The sequence below is a fragment of the Crocuta crocuta genome, unplaced genomic scaffold, assembly GCF_008692635.1.
Source record: "Crocuta crocuta isolate KB4526 unplaced genomic scaffold, BGI_CrCroc_1.0 scaffold160, whole genome shotgun sequence".
NCBI classification, from domain to species: Eukaryota; Metazoa; Chordata; class Mammalia; order Carnivora; family Hyaenidae; genus Crocuta; species Crocuta crocuta.
The window spans coordinates 3,307,387-3,329,260 of NW_027527591.1; the positions used below are offsets into that span (position 1 = coordinate 3,307,387).

The 21,874-nt window shown below is 38.6% G+C and overlaps 1 protein-coding gene across 3 annotated transcripts in view; it reads right to left on the bottom strand.

Annotated features, from left to right (window-relative positions):
- Positions 1-21,874, bottom strand: part of UNC80 (unc-80 subunit of NALCN channel complex) — a 225,310-nt gene that overhangs the window by 74,136 nt on the left and 129,300 nt on the right. For all 3 annotated transcript variants that reach the window (XM_077771360.1, XM_077771350.1, XM_077771356.1), the window contains 4 exons: positions 15,864-15,971; positions 14,521-14,659; positions 2,597-2,778; positions 1,962-2,093 (listed from right to left, as the gene is read on the bottom strand). In XM_077771360.1, coding sequence (XP_077627486.1) covers positions 1,962-2,093; positions 2,597-2,778; positions 14,521-14,659; positions 15,864-15,971 — 561 coding nt within the window. The remainder of the gene's footprint in view (positions 1-1,961; positions 2,094-2,596; positions 2,779-14,520; positions 14,660-15,863; positions 15,972-21,874) is intronic.

A 21,874-nucleotide genomic window follows, 5' to 3' on the forward strand; every position in this document is an offset into this window, starting at 1 on the left:
CAGCGTGAGCAGGGGAGGGTCAGAGAGAGGGGGAAATACAGAATCTGAAGCAGGCTCCATACTCTGAGCTAGCCATCAGCACAGAGCCCGATGCCGGGCTCCAACCCACGGACTGTGTGATCATGACCTGAGCCGAAGTCAAATGCTTAATTGACTGAGCCACCCAAGCGCCCCAGTGATCTACTCTTCAAACATTAAAATGAAATAAAAAAATTTAATATTCTATTCCTTTCTATAATTTTTGAGATGCTTTTAAATGAAAGACATTTATTTTATAAGGTTAATAAAAAAGAAAGAACCATGAAAGGAGGAGAAAAGAGAGCTATGTCTTACACAGACCAATTAGTTATAAGATTTATTTCATTTTTGTATCTCGTGTATATGAGATACAAAATATTTATTTTGTATAAATATTTAATTATAATTATTGTAGGTAAATACAGTAGGACACTGTAAATACTTAACAATATTTGTAAAAACGTTAGTGAATAGAAATTAGGAGGATTGATAGTGTTACTAAGATTGAATGCAGGATCCTAACGTAAGACTAATAGTTTCCTTTGTAGAATGGCACAATAGCAATTAAGGGCATTAGATGGGCCACATGGCAATTTATTTGCAGAGCCAGGGGATAAGCTGATTTATTATTTTAAGGTAAGGTAAGAATTATGGAATGAGAGAAATGAACTCTATTGAATCAGGGGTCTTGGTTTCAAATTCATTGTGAGCTTGGGATAGAGAGTGTTCTTGGCTCAAATGAATCCACTGTCCGAATAGGAGACAAATCAAAGATCCTTATGCCAGTGGTACAGATGCTGGATTTATTATATATATGGAGATAGAACCAGGTGTGCCTTTCTCTTTGGCATGAAAACCATCAGATACAAAAACAGTATATGCAAAAGAATTAAAATATTTTGATGGGTAAAGAGCTCAAACAAACAGCTCTCCAAACAAAACAACAATGCCAAGAAAATACATGATGTGCAAAAATGTTCTAGGTAAATTCATATACCAAAGTTTTTTTAAAGAATTGTGAATAAAAAAACCAATAACTTTTGTTTGCCAATCAAAGTCGCATTGAAAAAAATAATACTGGCTAATTTGAATAAAGATGACACATGGGTAAAATGATAAAATCTTCCTGGAGTTTTTTGTGAGGTATATCCAAAATCTTTAATATTTATATAGCGATTGCTTTAATTCCAGGGAAATTTGTGCAAGAAAATAGCTGTGGATTTGTGCAAAGAGATATGTTCTTTTCCTCCTTTCTTGCTTTATTTTCCATATTTTCTACATTACAAGAGTAATCTACATTACTAGAAAATTGCTACCCAACAGGTGGAAAAAAGCATACTTTGAAGACTCATTTTTTTCAAAAGGCATGTATTCTTGGTTCCTGTCTATGATTATACCATGTTCTAAACTTAGCTGTTTATGAATTATATTACATATTGAGTATCACATTAGAGTACATAAGACCTGAGGTCTCAGAGTGATATTTGTGATGATGATGCTAATGATCAACAAAGTGAAGAACAGACCAACATCCAAACAAGGAAATAAGAACTACCAATTCAGTTCTTTTTCTTATCCAGGGTCATTCTCATTAATTTTGGGGTAGCTTATGAATTACCAGTTAAACAAATGTGTTTATTTCATAATAACTAGAGACAAAGTGCTACCCTTGGCCAAGAAATCAATGCCCAATGCCTTTAACATCTGCATAAGGAGGCTGCTACTGTGACTAAAATAAAAGTGTTGGTGTGCAAGTCTGCAAATGCTCACTACCAGTTCCTTCTATTCTATTCATAAGAACAAAGACCTTTTATGGTTGATTTTCTGTGTTGTTATTAGATTCTTATGACAAGAATGAACTAATTGTGTCATGTACTCATTTTCCTTCTCTCTTACATGTACACCATGGAGCCTGAAGATATGAGAAAGTGCCTGTTACTCACAGACTGGTCTTCATTAATGGGGTCCTGGACACTCCCGCTGCACTGAGGGACCCATGGGGGGTCAAACATTGGGACAGATGGCATTCCAAGCACCGGCGAGGGCAGAGTGAAGTTTATACTGGGAGGTGGGATCTGTTAGTTGACATCAGAAAAATGAAGTGAGATGGAAGATAAGCTAGAATGGGTCTGAAGTATAATTATGAAATAATATTATAGAGCACATGATGTTAGAGAGCACAGGATGAACATCTCTGGGTCTCAGTTTGCTCATTAAAAAAATGGAAGGTTTTAACTCTATGACCTTTATTTCTGTTAATTACCTCATCCTCTAAAAAACATCTATAAGTATAGCAAAGCATCTGAAAGTTTATACCGCAAACTTTTATGTGTTTACCTCTTGGGATGGTAGTGGGATCTTGAGGTTTACAGAACATTAATTTTCTAACTCTACCACCCTTCTCTATTTCAACTGTTAAAGCAAGAATTCATTCATATATGAGTTAGATTTACTTATATAATCAGAGAGAAAAAAGAAGCATCTCTTGGGCCATACATCTTGGATTTGAGGTTCAAGGATTTAAACAAGTCTTGGGCTGGTTTGCTAATCTAATTCCTATGGGCGAAGCATCTCTCACCTTAAAAATCTGCTGTGCTCCTTCCTCCATCCGGGGCCAGACCTGGTATCGAAACCTCCAGAGTGTGTGGAACTTGAGAACAGCATTCAGCCTTTGTACAGTCTCTGGATGGTGGAATTCTGACATTAACATGTCAGACACAGCCTCAGGGACTTTCACCGCACACAGCAGGAACATGGCAGCTAGAGACAGCCAACAATTCATCAGCTACACATTTTTTACACGTGGTTGGTTCCTGGGGATGGGGAGAAGTGGGTAGCTGTTCCTGTGTCTTGAAAATGACTCCTGAGCTAATGGAGCCAGGCCACCAGCATTGGCAAAAGCACACCTTATTTTAGCCACTGGAAACCAAACATACTTTGTGCCATCCACAATCTTCCATATGTCGTGAGGGCAGTGACAGCATGGTATTTCAGCAGAATACCTCATTCCAAGCAAATCTTCCTTTGGCTCACATTGAAAAGTGAATGTGTGAGGAAATACATGAAAAAAGGAAATTATATACTGAACTATCCTTTTTAGAAAATAATAAGAGTCATCTCATAGTACTCCTGGGACAGTATGTAAAAATGTCCATTAAAAACTGTTCTAGTTACGTTATATTAAAAAATAAAATCCACATTGTAGACTGTATTAGAAATGTCTACCCTTCTGAGAGATAGAAAAGATCGAGAAGCCCAAAGAGATTTCATGAATCAATACCATTGTTGTTTTTTAATTTTTGGGAAAAGTCAAATATCAGTAAGAGAAAGGTCAAGTGTCCTGATACATTACAAAGTTAATGAATAATGGGGCAGAAAAACATACTCTGTAGCACGGATGGATGAGCCAGTGTCAATCATAGAAACGTCATTTAAAATCTCTCTTGTACTTTTTCCTGGTTCATCAAGAAAATACTCAGGCAATTGTGTTAGTGCAGCTGGAGTTGAGTGCCAGCTCTGAAACCTGTCTGCTATGGGTTGTTAGGAGAGCCTCTCAACTTCTCTCAGCCTCTGTTTCTTTGGGGAAGAAGGTCAACGATGATGATGATGATGATGATGATGATGATGATGATGATGATGATACCTGTCTCCAAATTTGTTGTCAGAATAAGATAAAATAATGTATGAGAAAGTGCTCTGTGATGTGAAAAGTGTTTCATTTTTTAGAGGCAATGTGGCATATGTGTGGGGCATCTATATGTGCCACACAGACTGCCTTCCCAGTCAGAAGACCTGGGTTTGGTTTCCCAGCCCTGCTGATTCTGAGCTGTGTGCACTTGGATAAGCTCTTTCAAGCCTCTGAGTTGCAGTTTGCTCATCTATAAAACGGTGATTACAGGATCCAGTAAGACACCCTGTGTGCTGTAGTTAGTTCCATAAGAAATACTAGCTACTGTGACCATTAGCTTTTGATTATCCTTTTCTTTATCCTACTAGTTCCTTAAATGCCCACCCTGTTTCCTCTCTTTACGGCTCTTTAAAGTGTGCTCTACTCTGTCTCAGTTTTTAAACACGATGGTGGCTCTTTATATTATTTTAGTTAGAGCTCTACCTCAGTCTCTGTCCTAAAGCCATTTTCTGGTAATGCTCACTACTCAGTAGACCCAGTGGTATTTTGTTTTCTTTACAGCAATTGTTTCAGTTTTTAACAGCTTCATAAAACTCCCTCCGATGAGCTCTTTTCCTTTGCTTCCGTGGTTTGAGGTTGAGTTTTTCTCCTACGTGTCTGGTCATTTCCCAGAGTTGTCTGCTCCTCTTCCTGTCCTCTGAAGGTAGAGAAGGTCAATTGCTTAGTGCTCATCCTCTGCTTTTTCCTCTCTACAGATTCTTCCCTAGAAATCCCATCCACTCTCACTGCTTTAAAGGTCACATAGATCAGATTTTTCCCCGAGTTTAACTCTAGTTTTGCCCTTTTGCCCTTTTCCCATTAGCTGTAATGTCATATCCTCAACTATATGTCTCCTCACTATCTAAAACCAAACTACTTCACTCATTGCTGCCACATTCAACTTGGGAACAACACACCTTCTATATACAACATGACTCTCTGGCTCAGAACCCATGAGTAGTTTTCCACAGTTCAATGGAAAGTCCATATACCTAAGTGTGTCTTTCAAGATCTGTTACAATCTGAGTCCCACTCACTTGTGTAATACCATGGACTGGGAACTCCTCTATAAAAGCCACCCCAGTTTCAATTACTCCTCGTGCTTTCCAAATAAGCCCCATGCATTTCCATACCCCATGTGGCTTTGCATACACCATCCTGTTTCTAGCTTTTCTTAAAGCCCAGTCTACCTGTTCGTATCTTCCACGAACGTTTCCATGGCTGTCTCATATTTGGGGAGCCTGCCCTTCCCTGCAGCTATCCCTGAGAAACATGTGGTAGAGAAGCAAAAATCTAAGCTTTAATGTGAACAAAAATATTTTACAAAGACATTTGTTGCAGTGTAGTATAAAAATCCAGAGTAAACCTAGGTTTACTCTAGTAGGTCCAGGTTAAATAAATTGTTCTGCCACTTCATTCAATGAAATATTTGGTAGCCATTAAAAAGAATGATGTTAAAAACTGGTATCCTAGGGAGTGCTTCTAACCACTTCTCATTTGGTGCTGTCCAATTTGAATCGGTTTTTGTTTGAATAAACTCTTCAAATTTTTAGTATACCCCAGTTTATCTTTTAACAGTTCTGGTGTCACAAGAGGGAACTGAAGGGGACCCTAATGGCCCCCAGGAGCAATGAGAAATCAGGTATAGGTACCTGTGGNCGATGATGATGATGATGATGATGATGATGATGATGATGATGATGATACCTGTCTCCAAATTTGTTGTCAGAATAAGATAAAATAATGTATGAGAAAGTGCTCTGTGATGTGAAAAGTGTTTCATTTTTTAGAGGCAATGTGGCATATGTGTGGGGCATCTATATGTGCCACACAGACTGCCTTCCCAGTCAGAAGACCTGGGTTTGGTTTCCCAGCCCTGCTGATTCTGAGCTGTGTGCACTTGGATAAGCTCTTTCAAGCCTCTGAGTTGCAGTTTGCTCATCTATAAAACGGTGATTACAGGATCCAGTAAGACACCCTGTGTGCTGTAGTTAGTTCCATAAGAAATACTAGCTACTGTGACCATTAGCTTTTGATTATCCTTTTCTTTATCCTACTAGTTCCTTAAATGCCCACCCTGTTTCCTCTCTTTACGGCTCTTTAAAGTGTGCTCTACTCTGTCTCAGTTTTTAAACACGATGGTGGCTCTTTATATTATTTTAGTTAGAGCTCTACCTCAGTCTCTGTCCTAAAGCCATTTTCTGGTAATGCTCACTACTCAGTAGACCCAGTGGTATTTTGTTTTCTTTACAGCAATTGTTTCAGTTTTTAACAGCTTCATAAAACTCCCTCCGATGAGCTCTTTTCCTTTGCTTCCGTGGTTTGAGGTTGAGTTTTTCTCCTACGTGTCTGGTCATTTCCCAGAGTTGTCTGCTCCTCTTCCTGTCCTCTGAAGGTAGAGAAGGTCAATTGCTTAGTGCTCATCCTCTGCTTTTTCCTCTCTACAGATTCTTCCCTAGAAATCCCATCCACTCTCACTGCTTTAAAGGTCACATAGATCAGATTTTTCCCCGAGTTTAACTCTAGTTTTGCCCTTTTGCCCTTTTCCCATTAGCTGTAATGTCATATCCTCAACTATATGTCTCCTCACTATCTAAAACCAAACTACTTCACTCATTGCTGCCACATTCAACTTGGGAACAACACACCTTCTATATACAACATGACTCTCTGGCTCAGAACCCATGAGTAGTTTTCCACAGTTCAATGGAAAGTCCATATACCTAAGTGTGTCTTTCAAGATCTGTTACAATCTGAGTCCCACTCACTTGTGTAATACCATGGACTGGGAACTCCTCTATAAAAGCCACCCCAGTTTCAATTACTCCTCGTGCTTTCCAAATAAGCCCCATGCATTTCCATACCCCATGTGGCTTTGCATACACCATCCTGTTTCTAGCTTTTCTTAAAGCCCAGTCTACCTGTTCGTATCTTCCACGAACGTTTCCATGGCTGTCTCATATTTGGGGAGCCTGCCCTTCCCTGCAGCTATCCCTGAGAAACATGTGGTAGAGAAGCAAAAATCTAAGCTTTAATGTGAACAAAAATATTTTACAAAGACATTTGTTGCAGTGTAGTATAAAAATCCAGAGTAAACCTAGGTTTACTCTAGTAGGTCCAGGTTAAATAAATTGTTCTGCCACTTCATTCAATGAAATATTTGGTAGCCATTAAAAAGAATGATGTTAAAAACTGGTATCCTAGGGAGTGCTTCTAACCACTTCTCATTTGGTGCTGTCCAATTTGAATCGGTTTTTGTTTGAATAAACTCTTCAAATTTTTAGTATACCCCAGTTTATCTTTTAACAGTTCTGGTGTCACAAGAGGGAACTGAAGGGGACCCTAATGGCCCCCAGGAGCAATGAGAAATCAGGTATAGGTACCTGTGGAGTCCCTGAGCTTGCTGCTTTCTTACTACCTACCTCTAGAGGTCGTGGGTAAGTCTCTTTTAGATCCTGATCCTAGCTCTGCAGCTTTTGCATCAGGGCTTGCAGACTTTTTTGAGCATTTCTTTTTCTGTACTGTGTCTGGAAACTGGAAAGAGTTAGCCTGGGTCAGGCTGGGTTCTGAGGACTGATTCAGATTTAGAAACTGGACTGGGTCTGGGGCGCCTGGGTGGCTTAGTCGGTTAAGCGTCCGACTTTCCGACTTTCGCTTAGGTCATGATCTCGCGGTTTGTGGGTTCGAGCCCCGCGTCGGGCTCTGTGCTGACTGCCAGCTCGGAGCCTGGAGCCTGTTTCAGTCTGTAACTCCCTCTCTCTCTGACCCTCCCCTGCTCACGCTGTCTCTCTCTCCTAGAAATAAATAAAAAACAAAAAAAAAAAAAAACGAAAAAAAAAAAAAAGAAACTGGACTGGGTCTGGGGTCAGAACTAAACCGGACTGGTCTAATATGAGGCCTCAGGCGAATAAAACTTTGTCTTAAGGCTGAATAAGTGAGGTTAACCTTACCAAAGACAGTCTTTAATCACAATGGCCACAGTGGAAAACTTAATCATCTCAGATAAACTCTGGATTTAGGGAGGGTAGTCTCTTTTGCATCATCTTCATCCCCTCTTGTGTCCATTGGGGTTTTTTGGTACTGCCAGAAATGTTTACTACTCAGATGAAACCTGACAAGTTATTAAAAAGGTCTTTTTTAAAAAAAAATTTTTTTTTACATTTACTTATTTTTGAGAGACAGAGAGAGACAGAGCACAAATGGAGGAGGGGCAGAGAGAGGAGGAGACACAGAATCCAAAGCGGGTTCCAGGCTCTGAGCTGTCAGCACAGAGCCCGACGTGGGGCTTGAACTCACAAACCATGAGATATGACCTGAGCTGAAGTCAGATGCTTAACCAGCTGAGCCAACCAGGCCCTCCTCCTCCTTTTTTAAAAGTAGCTCTGTGGTCAGAAATTAGCCAAATTGGAAATTGATATTCAGAGCTTGATAGAAACCTTTTCTTTTAGGCCTTCTCTCCTAAGTCAAAATGAAACTAAGCCCAGAGGGAAAGAAACATTCTGAAGCTACTAGTGGAAGGATTTACTAAAACATTCCAAAGAAACACAGCTATAAATATAGAACATAGGAATCTTAACTTCCATCTTAGTTGAAGATCTCCTAGATATAAGGAAGCAATTGTAATTGGATGGCTGGGTAAGCATCTTGGTATTCAAATTACAACACAGTTCTTTGTAGAATTAACAAATTGTCTTCTACTTGTCTAAAAAAAAAACAGAAATGCAGTCCTAGAAACAATTAAAACCCACCTATCTGTTCTACCAATCTCCAAACCACATGGCTTTCAGATATTGTAAGAAATGTGGATTTAGAGAACAAAAGTCCTTTTTGAAGAAATTTACATCCTTTCTGTGTGCCTTTGAGATGTAAATGTCTATCTGGTCTTCCCTAGGAACCTGGAGCCATCTCTTGAAATACAAACTTCAGGGAGGTATTCTTATCAGGAAAAAAAAGAAAAGAAAAGAAACTACTTGGGAAGTTAGGTGAATGAAAATCTTCAGTCTTTTCTACTAATATTCTTTTCTACTAATATTAGTAAAAGAATTAGCCATCTGAGCAAGTAATCTTAACTTAGTGTATCTGCTAGAAAACACTTTAATCCAAATTTTGTTTTCATAAAGTAGTCAGTTTTGCACTATCATTCCTGTCTCATGGCAAAAATTTTAAAGCAAATACTACAAGATCTTTGTGTCTGTCTATATAGCTATGTATGTTTATGTATGTATGTTGCAGATGTGTGACATTTTCCTACTCCAGATAGTACTGCCAAAATTAATTTGTAAAGAACCCTATTTATTGGATTGAATCTAAACAAGCACTTATATAAATCAAACATACTCTCAGAAATATAGAAACTAACCCAAATGTTTTTTAAGTTGATGTGATCTAGAAATATCTTTGATAAATAAAACATTTGTTGATTTAGTTAACACAAGACAATCTTTAGAGTTATCAGCATTAAATATAATACTGTTATTGTAATAGGCTTACTGAAAGTCTCATAAATTTATATTATCTCTGTTATAGAATTTGTCAGCAAGAAAGATAATTTAAAATGATGATTAGTTGTTTAATTTCTTAATGTCTTAAGAAATTTTCACGAGTCAACATAATCATTAAGGATTAAATAGATGAAAGATTTACTATGAGGAAGAATATACTTCTAGAAATGGTGAAATGTTTTAATAAATTTCCCAATACACAGAATGCTACTATAACAGTCCACAACTCCTTACTTCTTAGTTACCACTAGGAATAAAGGATTCTAAGGGTTAAGAATCTTAATCAATATATACAATTAAAACTACTTAGAAATAATAAGGATGAAAAATAGCTAAGTAAAGTAGAATGATCAGTTGTTCCAGAATGAATAAGATTAAAAAAAAAAAAACACACAAAAAAAATCAGAACAAAATCTGAATGGGTATGAAATAAAATTATAGAAGGTTCATAGAAAGGAATTTTGGAAAATAAATTGTACATGTGGCTGGAATGGATATATTAAAGTTTTTAAATAATGAGCTTTAATATTAAAACACATTGGTAAAAAATTAGAACTTGGTTTTGTCTCAGCTAAAAAAAAACCAAAAGAAAACAAAAAACTACTTCTTGCACTACTGGTCTGCTCTTCATAAAAGATTGTGGTTTTTTTTGTTTTTTGTTTTACATTTGGATAATCTACCTAGAAAGTGAAGATTTATGTCTTATCAAAATAATTTACTGTATTTCACATTGTCTTTATCAGGTCATTAATAATTTAAGAAAACTCAATCTTTTTAATATTAAAATAGCTAAATTTGGTTCACAAGTATGTAACCTTCTGGATTTACCTTTAAAATCTATTGTGGCTTAGAAGTAGATAATTAAGTACTATTTCATAATGATCTGAGATTCTATTTAGTCAAATGTTCAAACCTTTTGCATTTTGGCAACTTNTTATTTATTTCTAGGAGAGAGAGAGACAGCATGAGCAGAGGAGGGGCAGAGAGAGAGGGAGTGACAGACTCTGAAACAGGCTCCAGGCTCTGAGCTGGCAGTCAGCACAGAGCCCGACGCGGGGCTCGAACCCACGAACCGCGAGGTCATGACCTGAGCGAAAGTCGGACGCTTAACCAACTAAGCCACCCGGGCGCCCCTAAATGAAGTCTTTTTGACTTCAAAGTAACTTTGGGTTTTCCCCGAGGTTCCCTAGAAAATCTCAAAGAATTTGTCTCTCATCTCTTAAGACAGATGTTAAACTAATTAGGTTTATTTGATATGTTAAATTATGTGGAACCATTGTCAAATAAGAAGTGTTAATAACCATTCTTAAGTTATATGTGTATGGATACATGTTACCAATACAGGTATTGCAGAAATTGTTTAAAGTTTCTAGGAAGTTGTTAATACTCTCATTGTCCAATTATTATCCTGAATTATTATATGTCACAGTAAAACTCTATTTCTTTACCAAATAAACTCCCATCGGATCCTTAATCATGGCCAATTTTTACAAGTCTTTTTGTCATTTGTAGATAGTTCTTGTTTTATTCTGACGCTTTTGCAAAAAGCATCTTCAGAAAGATTCATGGTAAGATCATAAAACTGAACTGGATAAGAATTTCCAGAACTAATGGAAAAACAATTAAAGTAGAACAAGAATTAATGATATGAGATTGAATGGACTGATGAGGATGATTATAATTTTTTAATAACTTTTTCCTTGAAACATTACTGGTTCCTTAATGCTTTATTTTTCCAGATTTAAAGAATTTTTTTCCCTCTTCTCTTAAGCTATCTATGACTTCACAATAATTTTATAAACTACATTGCTATAAGTAGAATGAAAATATTCACTTTTCTCCTCACCGGATTCCTCCAGAATTCAGGAACTCACTGAGTATTCTTGCTTTCATGACAATATAATTATTTGCATAAATTCAATAAGAACCTGATTTTCATATAAGAGGGCACAACTGAAAACATTGGTTTTATTAGTAAGGCTTTGACTGGAATATTGTATTTGAGAATATGCATAAAATCAGATATGACCAGACAGTTTTAAGGAAGGAGGGATGACTTTACGGAGCCAATAAAAGTTCATTGGGAAAACTGGCCTGGTAACCTTGCTTACAGGATTCCCTGCACCCTTACCAGGTGAGTAAGGAAGGCCATTTCCTGGCAGGCCCAGGAAAGTCCAGGTATCCTGGGGACCTGAAGAAGATTGAAGTTTAGCCAAATCTATAGGTATTCCAGGTGAAGTCTCATGTTGAGTTCTTCTCTTGACTTCTCAAGCTGGAGAGGTTTTTATTTTTTTTCCTATTTTTTTTAACTTTAAAGAAATTTACATTTATTTATACTTGAGAGACAGAGACAGACAGAGCACAAGTGGGGGAGGAACAGAGAGAAAGGGAGACACAGAGTCTGAAGCAGGCTCCAGGCTCTGAGCTGTCAGCACAGAGCCCAGCTTGGGCTGGAACTCACAAACCATGAGATCATGACCTGAGTGGAAGTCAGACGCTTACCCGACTGAGCCACCCAGGTACCTCCCTAATTTTTTTAATGTTTATTTATTTTTGATACAGAGAGAGACAGAGCATGAGTGAGGGAGGGGAAAAGACAGAGGGAGACACACAATCTGACGCAGACTTCAGGCTCTAAGCTGTCAGAACAGAGCCCGACGCAGGGTTTAAACCCACAAATCATGAGATCATGACTTGAGCAGAAGTCAGAGGCTTAACTGACTGAGCCACCCAGGTGCTCCTGGAGAGATTTTCAAAATCCAGTCTATGATTCCTTATAAAAAATTCCAGCAAACCAGATTTGAAATAAGCCAATATGGTCAATCACTATTCCTGCTGCACTTAGGTAAAAAAATCAGGCCACATTTAATGAGTCTAGACTTATTTTGCAAACAAATTAGTCTTACTGTGATTATCTTTGATAGAATTGAGCATGACTGTAAAGGAAAAATTATGTTTCAGTAAAAAATTGTAACATTTGTGAATATCAAATTCTAGTTCTGTTCATTGTCTTTGATGTTATTTATCTGTACACCCAACTAGATCTTGAATCTTCTAGTTTCCTCAAATATCTGGCTACCACTCCCCAAACTAACATTTCCAACCTTCCGATTTGGAATCACTAAGAACAAAAACTGCCCTTGAACATCCTTGGAAGGGACCATACCAGCCCCTCCTTACTACTCATCGGCCAAACTGTAGGGACTGACATGGTTTTTCTATATCCTTCATTAAAAAACATTTCTCTAAACTCCGGGAACTGCATGCCAGCTGGGGATCCAAAATTAAAACTGACTGGGGAAGTTCCTCCTCTGATACAGATTGCATTTGGGAGACAGCTTTCCCAAGATCACAGATCAAGGTCATCATTTCCAATATTAAACCATTATTCCTGTTGCCTTTTTGCTACTTGCGTTTATCTGTGTTAATGAACAGGAAAGACAGTGCTCCTTGGCTCTGACAACCATGGCGAGATCTACTACTAAGGCCGTAGCTGTAAAACAAAGTCTATATTTTCCTGGTAAGGTGGTTTTCGATAATAAAATTGCTTTAGATTACTTACTGGCTGAACACAGAAACTTCTGTCCATGATAAAATAGTCCTTGCTGTACCTGGATCAAAATATCTGGTATTGTAGCAAATACAAGAAACTAACAAATAAGTCACTTGGCTGAAAGCAGGTAAATTCTTTGAATTATTTGATACCAACTAGTTTGGGTCATGGGGACCCTGGCTGACAAGCATCCTTTAGTCTCTTGGCATTATACTCCTAACAGTTACCATTATAGTCTCCCTTGTGTGCTATGTTCTCTCAGTGCTCTTAAATGCACATTCACAACCATCAACCATATATTACATAGTCTCACTGTGCTTGGAAAAGCAGAAAGAAGATGAACAAAGAGGGGAAGAGCAAAAACAATTGTTTTATAGGTGTGACATCATAACCTAGGAGTTTCACAATGAAATAGGAGCAACTTAACTCTGATCTGATTGAGAATGGCACTAACACCAAAGTTTTGGTGGATCCCTCACATAGGAGAGGATGACAAAAAGGGGAAGATTATTCATTAAACAAGGAGGCCATTAGAATGATGTAGCACTAATCCTGTGGTGATCTATGTAAGCAAACAAAAATCTAAGCCTGCAAAAGCTTCAAGGTTACAAGTCATAAAGCTAAGGATAACCAGTCACAAACAGCCAATTAGGCTTTTAGTTATAGCCAGTCACTAATTGCCTTACTTTGTTTCTGTTCTTTTCCTTAAAAAAATTTTTTTAAATTATTTCTTTTTGAAAGAGAGAAAAAGACAGTGTGAATGGGGGAGGGGCAGACAGAGAAGGAGACAAATATTCTGAAGCAAGTTCTAGGCTCTGAGCTGTCAGCACAGAGCCCAATGTGGGACTCAAACCCAATGAACCACAAGATCATGACCTGAGCCGAAGTCGGACGCTCAACAGACTGAGCCACGCTGGTGCCCCACCTTTTCTGTAAAAGCCTGTTGGTAAAGTGCTCCTGAACACTCCCTTTTTCGTCCTGCCTGATTTGAAGAGATATTTCTTCAAATAAATTCTTTAAAAAAAAAAAACATCTTCTACATATCAAGGAAAAATGCAAAGTTCAAAAGTCTTTATGGTATGTCTTATTTGTGTGACCATGGAAACACAGCATACACATTGGTACTTAGGCATCTATGTCATAGTGTACCCTAGCAGGGCTCCTGAAAAACTGGGGAATTGTCAGTTCTGGGGAAGAGACTGACAGCCATGAGGAAGAGATACTTTTAGCTTCATACACTTCTGTGTTATCTGAGACCTTACCATGTACATTACGGAATTAAAACAACTATATAAAATTAAAAGAATATGTACAAAAAGGGGAAGAAAGAAGAAGAACCCACATTTTGCATGTACCTTTTACTAACTGTGTGCCTTTGGATATGTTTCAACAAATTTGTTTTGATAGTGTAATTTGGACCTAAAACATTACTCGTAACGATTAAATGAAGTTAATGATGGCGGCTCACGGTAAATCTGGGAAATCACAACACACAAAATGAATTTTCGCTTTTTGTGAAACATAGTGAGCATGTAGGTTCTGGGGAAAACCATTCTCGGTAATCTGATAACACCGGCAGAGAGACTCACTGCTCTTACGCAGACTACGGGTGAAAAGTAAAGGGTGTGTAGCACCTCACCCCCCTCCCTGTAGTGCACGGCTCTGTCTAGAGTCCCAGCCATTGCTGTGGATCTGACCTAGGAATGAAAGGGCGTGGATGGGCAGCCCAGTTGGACCCCCAGGAGGAGTGGCAAGCAGGGTCCCCGGTGACGTGTCCTTACCCGCCGCCCCTGCCATGTGCTCGTCCACGCTGAGCAGGAGCTCCCAGGCAGCTGGCTGAATGTCTCCATACATCTCTTCTGTCAGAATCGGTGCTGCCTTGATTAGCAGAGACAAAGGAGCAGGCGACAGACTCATCACCTGGGAAGGATGGAAGTCACGTCTTAAGATCTTTGAAGACACTGATTGCCGCACTCCTCTTGGGACCCATGTGCCACTTCCCTTCTCTCTGCTTTCCTTAAAAGACCGTGAAATACTTTCTAAAATGGGAGCATATTTATTGGCATGGTGGGTGATAAACTTTACACTTCATTAGTTGATTATAATTACAAAACGATATACTGCTTTTATGATGCTTTCACCACAAAAACTATTCTGCAGCCCCCTAAGAAATAAGCTGTAGAATGATCCCAAGAGAAAAGGAAGACTCCAGCCAGTAAATCTTTGTGTTACAAGTCCTGATGGACTTTCAAAGCATCCTATTTTCCTTTCTCTTAGGAGCTGAGGTCCACTGTAGACAAGGAGCAGCCTCGAACTCATAAGGGAGTTCCATTCAGAAAGTTAGTTTTCTAACAGCAAACATGGCTGACATTTTCCCTTTGAAACATTGTGTATTGTAGTTATGGCCCCAGATTAGGCCACAAAAATCCTATTTAATCCATTATTTCAGATAATTTAGATGATAAGTGTAGGTTCTGGACAGTGTAGGTCTTTAGCCATTTCAAACACTTCCCAGAAACACAAGTTGTTTTTCTTCCCTCCCTGCTACTTCCTCTCGCCCCCCACCACCTGACCCTGGAATCCCTGTAATGATTTAGAGTTAGGGCTTAGGTTATAATAACAATATAACAATGTGTCAAGCACTGGGTAAGTAGATAAGTGTACTATCCCTTTTAATCCATGCAATAATCCTTTGAGACAGGCCTACTGTTATAATCCCCATATCATGTATGAGGCAAATAAGACCAAGAGACATTAAGCAACTTGCTCAAGGTCCCAGAGCCAGAGTGGCAGATGTGGGATTTGAACCCAGGAAATTACATTCTAAGAGCTGTGAGCATAGCCACCACATGCCGGTGGGGGATCAGCTCCATGGAGTGGGGTGAGTGGGAGGAGACACGTTTCAGCCACGTGACCCAAGCCCTGGCTCTGTGGAAGCTGGCTGGCTAACAAGAAAAGATTAGTTTCCCGCACACCTGGTGGCATCTTACCCACCAGTTAAAGGGGTCTCAGTGCTAACACTGTGCCAACTGGCCCCGTGTGTCTCAAGCATTAGTAACAGGACATCTGGCACCTTCCTCCCCCATCACTGCTCCATGAATGTTTCTGATCCAGATATCAATACCTGCAGTCTGATGTATTTCAGCATTCCAGAGTCCTTTTTTCCTTCCAGGTTGGCATCAGAAACTCTCTTCTTCAGGGAAGGTGTCCTTAGGCATGACTTCTCTGAGCACTGCAAAGAACATGAGATGAGTGACCAAAAGTGTCACATTCTCTCAAAGTCAACAGTGCTGTGTCCCCCCAGAGTCTCCTAACAACCATCTTCTAAGGGGAGGGGCAGTTTAGGCCTTTTTGGAGCCCCACGCTTTCTGAAAGTGATAAAAACGGCTCATTTTGGAATGAAAGAGAGCTCAGAGATATTTAGCTACAAGGTCCTCTTTTACTATGGAGGTCCAGAGAAGTGGAATAACTTGGCCAAGTTACAAAGCTGGCTGTCAGCAGAATTAAAACAAGACAAGGATCTCTTGACTTCCATCTCAGGGCCAGTTTTATTCCATGAAGCTGCTAAAAAACACAATTCTTAAAAACAAAATTAAGTCAGTTAAAACCCACTCTATCTAATAGCCCTTTTACAGGGCTGGATGTCACAAGGTGGCCATTTGGTCATGGAAGAAAGAATATATTTCATAAAGGAGACCTGGAAAGTAAAAGATAGACTCATCATAGAAGTAGAAGTTCACGGCATTTATTACCTAGGCTGGAACTGTAAGGTAAAATGATTTCTTTAAAAATCCAAACTCGTTTAAAAAAAAAACAAATGCAAAAAACATATAGGAGTCAGCAGCTCTTTTTTCAAAATGTCACCTCAACCAGAATCCCGAATAAAATGGACTCATCTACATAAACACGGAGGAGGTGCTTTCTTTCTCTGACTCTGAATGCTAAGGGATGGAGTGGACAGAGCAGCTGGGAATGATCGTTCCTAATGGTGACAGCCTCTTGTTTATTTATCCTGAGTCTTGAGTGTTCCCCATTTTGCACTCCGGGCCATGCAAAGAGGAGTCCATCCTTCTACACAGAATAAATGCTCATTTGTTTTTCCACTGCCATGTCAATGAAACATTTTCTCCCTCCATGCTGGGGGAAAAAATGAACTCCTTAAGAATTTTTGAACAGAGCTTCACAGTGTTAGAGATGGAGATATTGGAAAGAAAAGACAAATCTATAAGTACATGCATAGTCCAAGGAAGTTTTCAAAGTTCTGACTAAAAGACCTAAGACAATGCATCTGGTGTGTGACTGGTAAGGAATGAACTTTTAGAATGAATCAACTTCTAAACAAATGACTCCGAGCTCTTGCTGTGTTTTCTAAAGATAAAAACATGGGGGCACATAGTTGGGAACACATATCATTTGAGGAGTTAAAACCTGCATTACATTTTTTCCTATAAATGTAAAAACAATATACAATATACATGCTTGTTTTATGATTTAGAAACTGTTCTAAAATCATATGGCAATAATTTATCATATAAATGTAGGGGTGTCTTTGACTTCCTTTTTAAAAAATTTAAGGTATTTTAAAAGTGGATTCTCTCTTTTATTCTTTCTATTTATAAAAGCATACATGCAAATTGTAGAACATCTGGAAAACGCAGAAAAACCTGGAAAAGGAAAGAAAAATGTCTATGATTCCTAACCCAGTGATGCCCATTATTTTGTTCCTTTTGTCTTTTTTTTCACTCTGTGCATCTTAACACAGTGATGAGGATGGTATGTATGTGACACACAAGTTTAAACATTTCATTTTATTAGGATCTTATAATGAATATTTCCTCGGGTCATTACAATTATTTTAAAATATGATTTTCAAATTTTATTAATAGTTCACCTCTCTCCTTTGGCTGGACATTTTGTCTTTTTCAGATGTTCTTCTTGATTAAATTATATGTTCTTTAATCAGGCAGATATCAGCTTAGAAGAAAAAGGGTGAACATTCATGTTTGCCTCTGACACTCTGTGAAATGTAGGATTCTGTTTAATCCTACTTACTAGGGACAGAAGGTATATGTCAAGCTTCTCAGATCTCAAATATTTAATATTCTGACATGCTTCCCTTGGAAGTATGGTGTGTTCTTGTGACTCATCATGGTTAGGATGCTTGTTTTAGACAAAAGGGAAAGGAATTAGAAGGGTTTTCACACTAGAGTGATGGGCTAGGCACTCTTCCCACATGACTTGCTGAGGTTTGGAATGTAAGTATCAAAGATAGGTACTTGTGTGATAAGCACTTGGATACACCCTGTGAAAGTCCTAAAGTCCCTCTACTGGTATGACCGCTAACTCAGACTGACAAGGCTATCACCAGTGGCTTTTCTAGTTCTGAAGGCATCTATTGCTTGTTAGTGTTTCACAGAAGAGTAAGAAATTTCACTGGACTGTGAGTTGCACTGTGGTTGGAATTACACATCAAACTGAGACCTGTAAAGAAACCCAGGACTATCATCCAAGACCAGAGGACAGAATGTATCACTAATAGAGATGGCATTCATTACTGACTCCATCTACCCAAGGGAAATATGGTTGATGGGAGGTGACTACACAGCCCCGTGAGATGTCAGGGATCCTGGGGCATGTTTTCTGTGGCATGATATGGATCTTGGGCCACTGTCATTTTCTTCTCTCTGTGTGTCTTGGACATATATATTCACCATACTTGACTCTGGGACTTCTCTCTTTATTCTGACCACTATTGATTACATTTGCAATGTAAAACCAATCCTTTGACTGGTCAGGGATTTATCCTTTGTGATGTTTGGATCACAAAGAGGAGAAGTTGAGCCCACCAAATTCCTGTCCTAGGGAATTAAGGGGCACAGAGTCTGATTCATGTGGTGATGGTTGCTGGGGCTGAGAAATGAGAACACGACCTGGAGATTTTCAGTTTACATGCAAGATAAACATGAGGACCGGGTCAGGGGACAGAGATGAATGAGCAGATGAAGATACAGAAAGAATCAGAGATGAGACATTCTGATAGGTAGGGTCAGCAGGTTTGGTTCTCATTCTTCTGAGTCTCAGCTGTTTCCTGGTCTGTCCCTGGTTTCATGAGATTCTGCTGTGTCTTTTGGAGAAACTCTAATTATTTGAACAAGTTTCAGTGGGTTTCTTCCAATAAAAGATTATTGACCAGAGAGGCATAATACTTAATTACTTTAAATAAAAAATTTACTTATTCATTTAATAATTCAAGGCTGTTACCCTGGCATAAGGGTTAACCATATGCCAGGAACTGGGCTAACTTTTGGGGATATGCTGAGGAGCAAAGCTCCCTTGGTGTTTGCCTTCATGGAGAGCATATTTCATTAGGAAGGACATATAACCAACAAGGAAACAAATGAAAAATCGTGGTAAGCACAAATGCCACAAATGAGGATATACTATTGAAATAATGAGGTATTTAAAACTGAAGACAACTGGAGTCAGTCTACTGAGATCTCTGGGAAAGAGTTCTTCCCAGAAACATATTTCATGCCAAGAGAAGCTAGACCATTGTGCCTCACACATCTTTGACATGTAAGTATGAATGCGGAGACATTCTAGCAAATGAACTCAAGACCCAGGGCTTGCTCTTGGTCTCCTAACAGTGTTTCCCAAAGCTCTGGAAAAATACTAGTTCTGCAGGAAATCATTTGCTCTCTTGTCACTTGCATTGGCTTCGCAGAATTTACTGACACTGTGCCCTTCCTATTTGGGCACATATCACCTTTTATACCCCTCTTCTTTCTGGCTGAAAGTAAAATAAATTTTTTGTTTTATCTACTCCTTTTTTTTTTCATCAGCAAGTACTAACTGAACATTTACTCTGTTCAAAACATAGCATTGGATAAGATATATATATATCTTATCATATATATATGTAGGAAAATCAAAGAATTCTTATATATATATAGTTTATAAAAACCTCTTAAGCTTGGAAGTGCACTAAAATAGACTAGCAGGATGTACAGTGAATTTCTCAGCATTAAAATGTAGATTAGCAGATTGATCAGAGTTACTTACATGAGTTACAAAATGTACTAGCTGCCACAAATATATTCTGCCCTAAAAACCAATTCAAAAGGAAACAGGAATGAAATATCAATTGCTCATAAGGCTCAATTTTAATCAGAATCACTGCTTTTATTCTTGATTTATTGACTACTCTGTTTTCATTCTGGCCCTAGAAATGTGGGCATTCTTCGATAACATGACAGATTCAGCACAGGAAATGGAAACATCAGGAGGGAACAAAAAAGAGCTTGCACAGGAGGCTGGCATTTTGAAAATAAAATGTTTATCACAGCAGAGTCAATACATATTTTTCAGCTCTTCGCCTGCATGACTAATTTAAATAGGTTAAGATTAGAGGACACTTAACTCTTGCTTTACATTCTCTTTCTCTTTCCAAAACATAAGCATTGCCTAAGGTTGGTAAGACTCTTCTGCTTCAGACCAGTGTCCTTGTTGGGCCCAAGGTAGAGGGCGCTCATGAATGAGATAGCCCACTCAGCCATTCTATATTTATTTTCTCTCTGCTATAGGAGAGGAACTCTATCTAGTAGGTATCACATAAAATACAAAGTGTGTTAAGACTGCCAATTTTCCAGAAGTTTATAATTAGGTGGCAGGGGAGAAATAGGGATATAAAGAGCCCCATTGTGTAGGCAGAGTGATCTTTCTTTTTACTTTTTAAAATTTATTTTGAGAGAAAGACAGAGCAAGTGGGGGAGGAGCAGAGAGAGAGAGAGAGAGAGAGAGAGAGAGAGGATCCCAAGAAGGCTCCACACTGTCATTGATGAGCCCAACGCAGGGCTCGAACCCACAAACCATGAGATCATTACCTGAGTGAAAACCAAGTGTCAGATGCTTATCTGACTGAACCACCCAGGCACCCCAGGCAGGGTGATCTTAAAACTCTCTGGGCTTGCCACAACTCATGGGATAAAGACTAAAATCCTTCCCAGGGCCTGGGTGGCCCCATGGTGTCTGGTCTCTATCTGCATGTGCTGCATGCACAAAAGTCCCCTGTGTTCCAGTCATGGTCCTTCCTTTCCCCCTCTTCTCTCAGGTTGGAAAATTCCATTTAACATCCATGCATCCTTCAGTCAAGGCTCACCTGTTACTCTATTGAAGAGGTTGTCTTATTTCACTCAACAAGTTCAAAGTCTTTTTCATAAGCTGTCTCAGCACAGTGTGGTTTTTTTTTTTTGTCCTTGCTCTTATTGCTGTTGCAATTTTATATCAATTTGAGACATTTATCTGATTAATGCCTGTCTTTCCAACTAGGCTGTGTGTATCATATGAAGACGGGCCATATTGCTTTTGCCCATTATACCACCCAGCACAAAGAATGGACCCAGCATGTCCATAGATTGTTTAAAAATTTGTTGAAAATACAAATGGATGGATGGATGAATTAATTAATGAATAATGGAATGAAAAATGAGAAAAGCATAAGTAAAGTGGCATTGTAATTTAAAGAAAAGAGGGAATGAAAATAACATAATCATCCACCAGGAACATCATAAATGGTTTCAAGGACAAGGTGGTATTTGAGTTGGATCTTGAAGGATGTTGAGTTTGGTGACATATGGATTATAGGTGAAGGTATAGTTAGAGCAGTAAGAAATCTGAGCGTGTGTACGGTGAATAATGAACATTAATTTACATTAGTATATATTTGCAACTTCCAACATATAGTTTTCTCCTAAAACTAAGGGAGTTTTTATCTGAAGGAGAATTTACCTAAATAAAAATATATATACGTATCTATGTACATACATGCAGACACAAACATACACACACACACACACACACACACACACATATATATATATAATGACATCATTAACAGTCCCACATGATCTTCCCTCAGAATATGGGTAGTTTGAATACCATGAGATAAAATAGAATCTAGTCAAAAAAGCTCTGGATTTGATATTCCATATTTCTAAATTAAAGTCTAGCTGAATGTGTTAGAGATATGAACTGAGACAATCCCATCCTTCTGAGCCTCAACTTTTTAATCTGTAAAATGGGGAGAACAGTATCGCCTGCACAAGTTTATAAGAATCAAAAAGCACTCTGTCATTT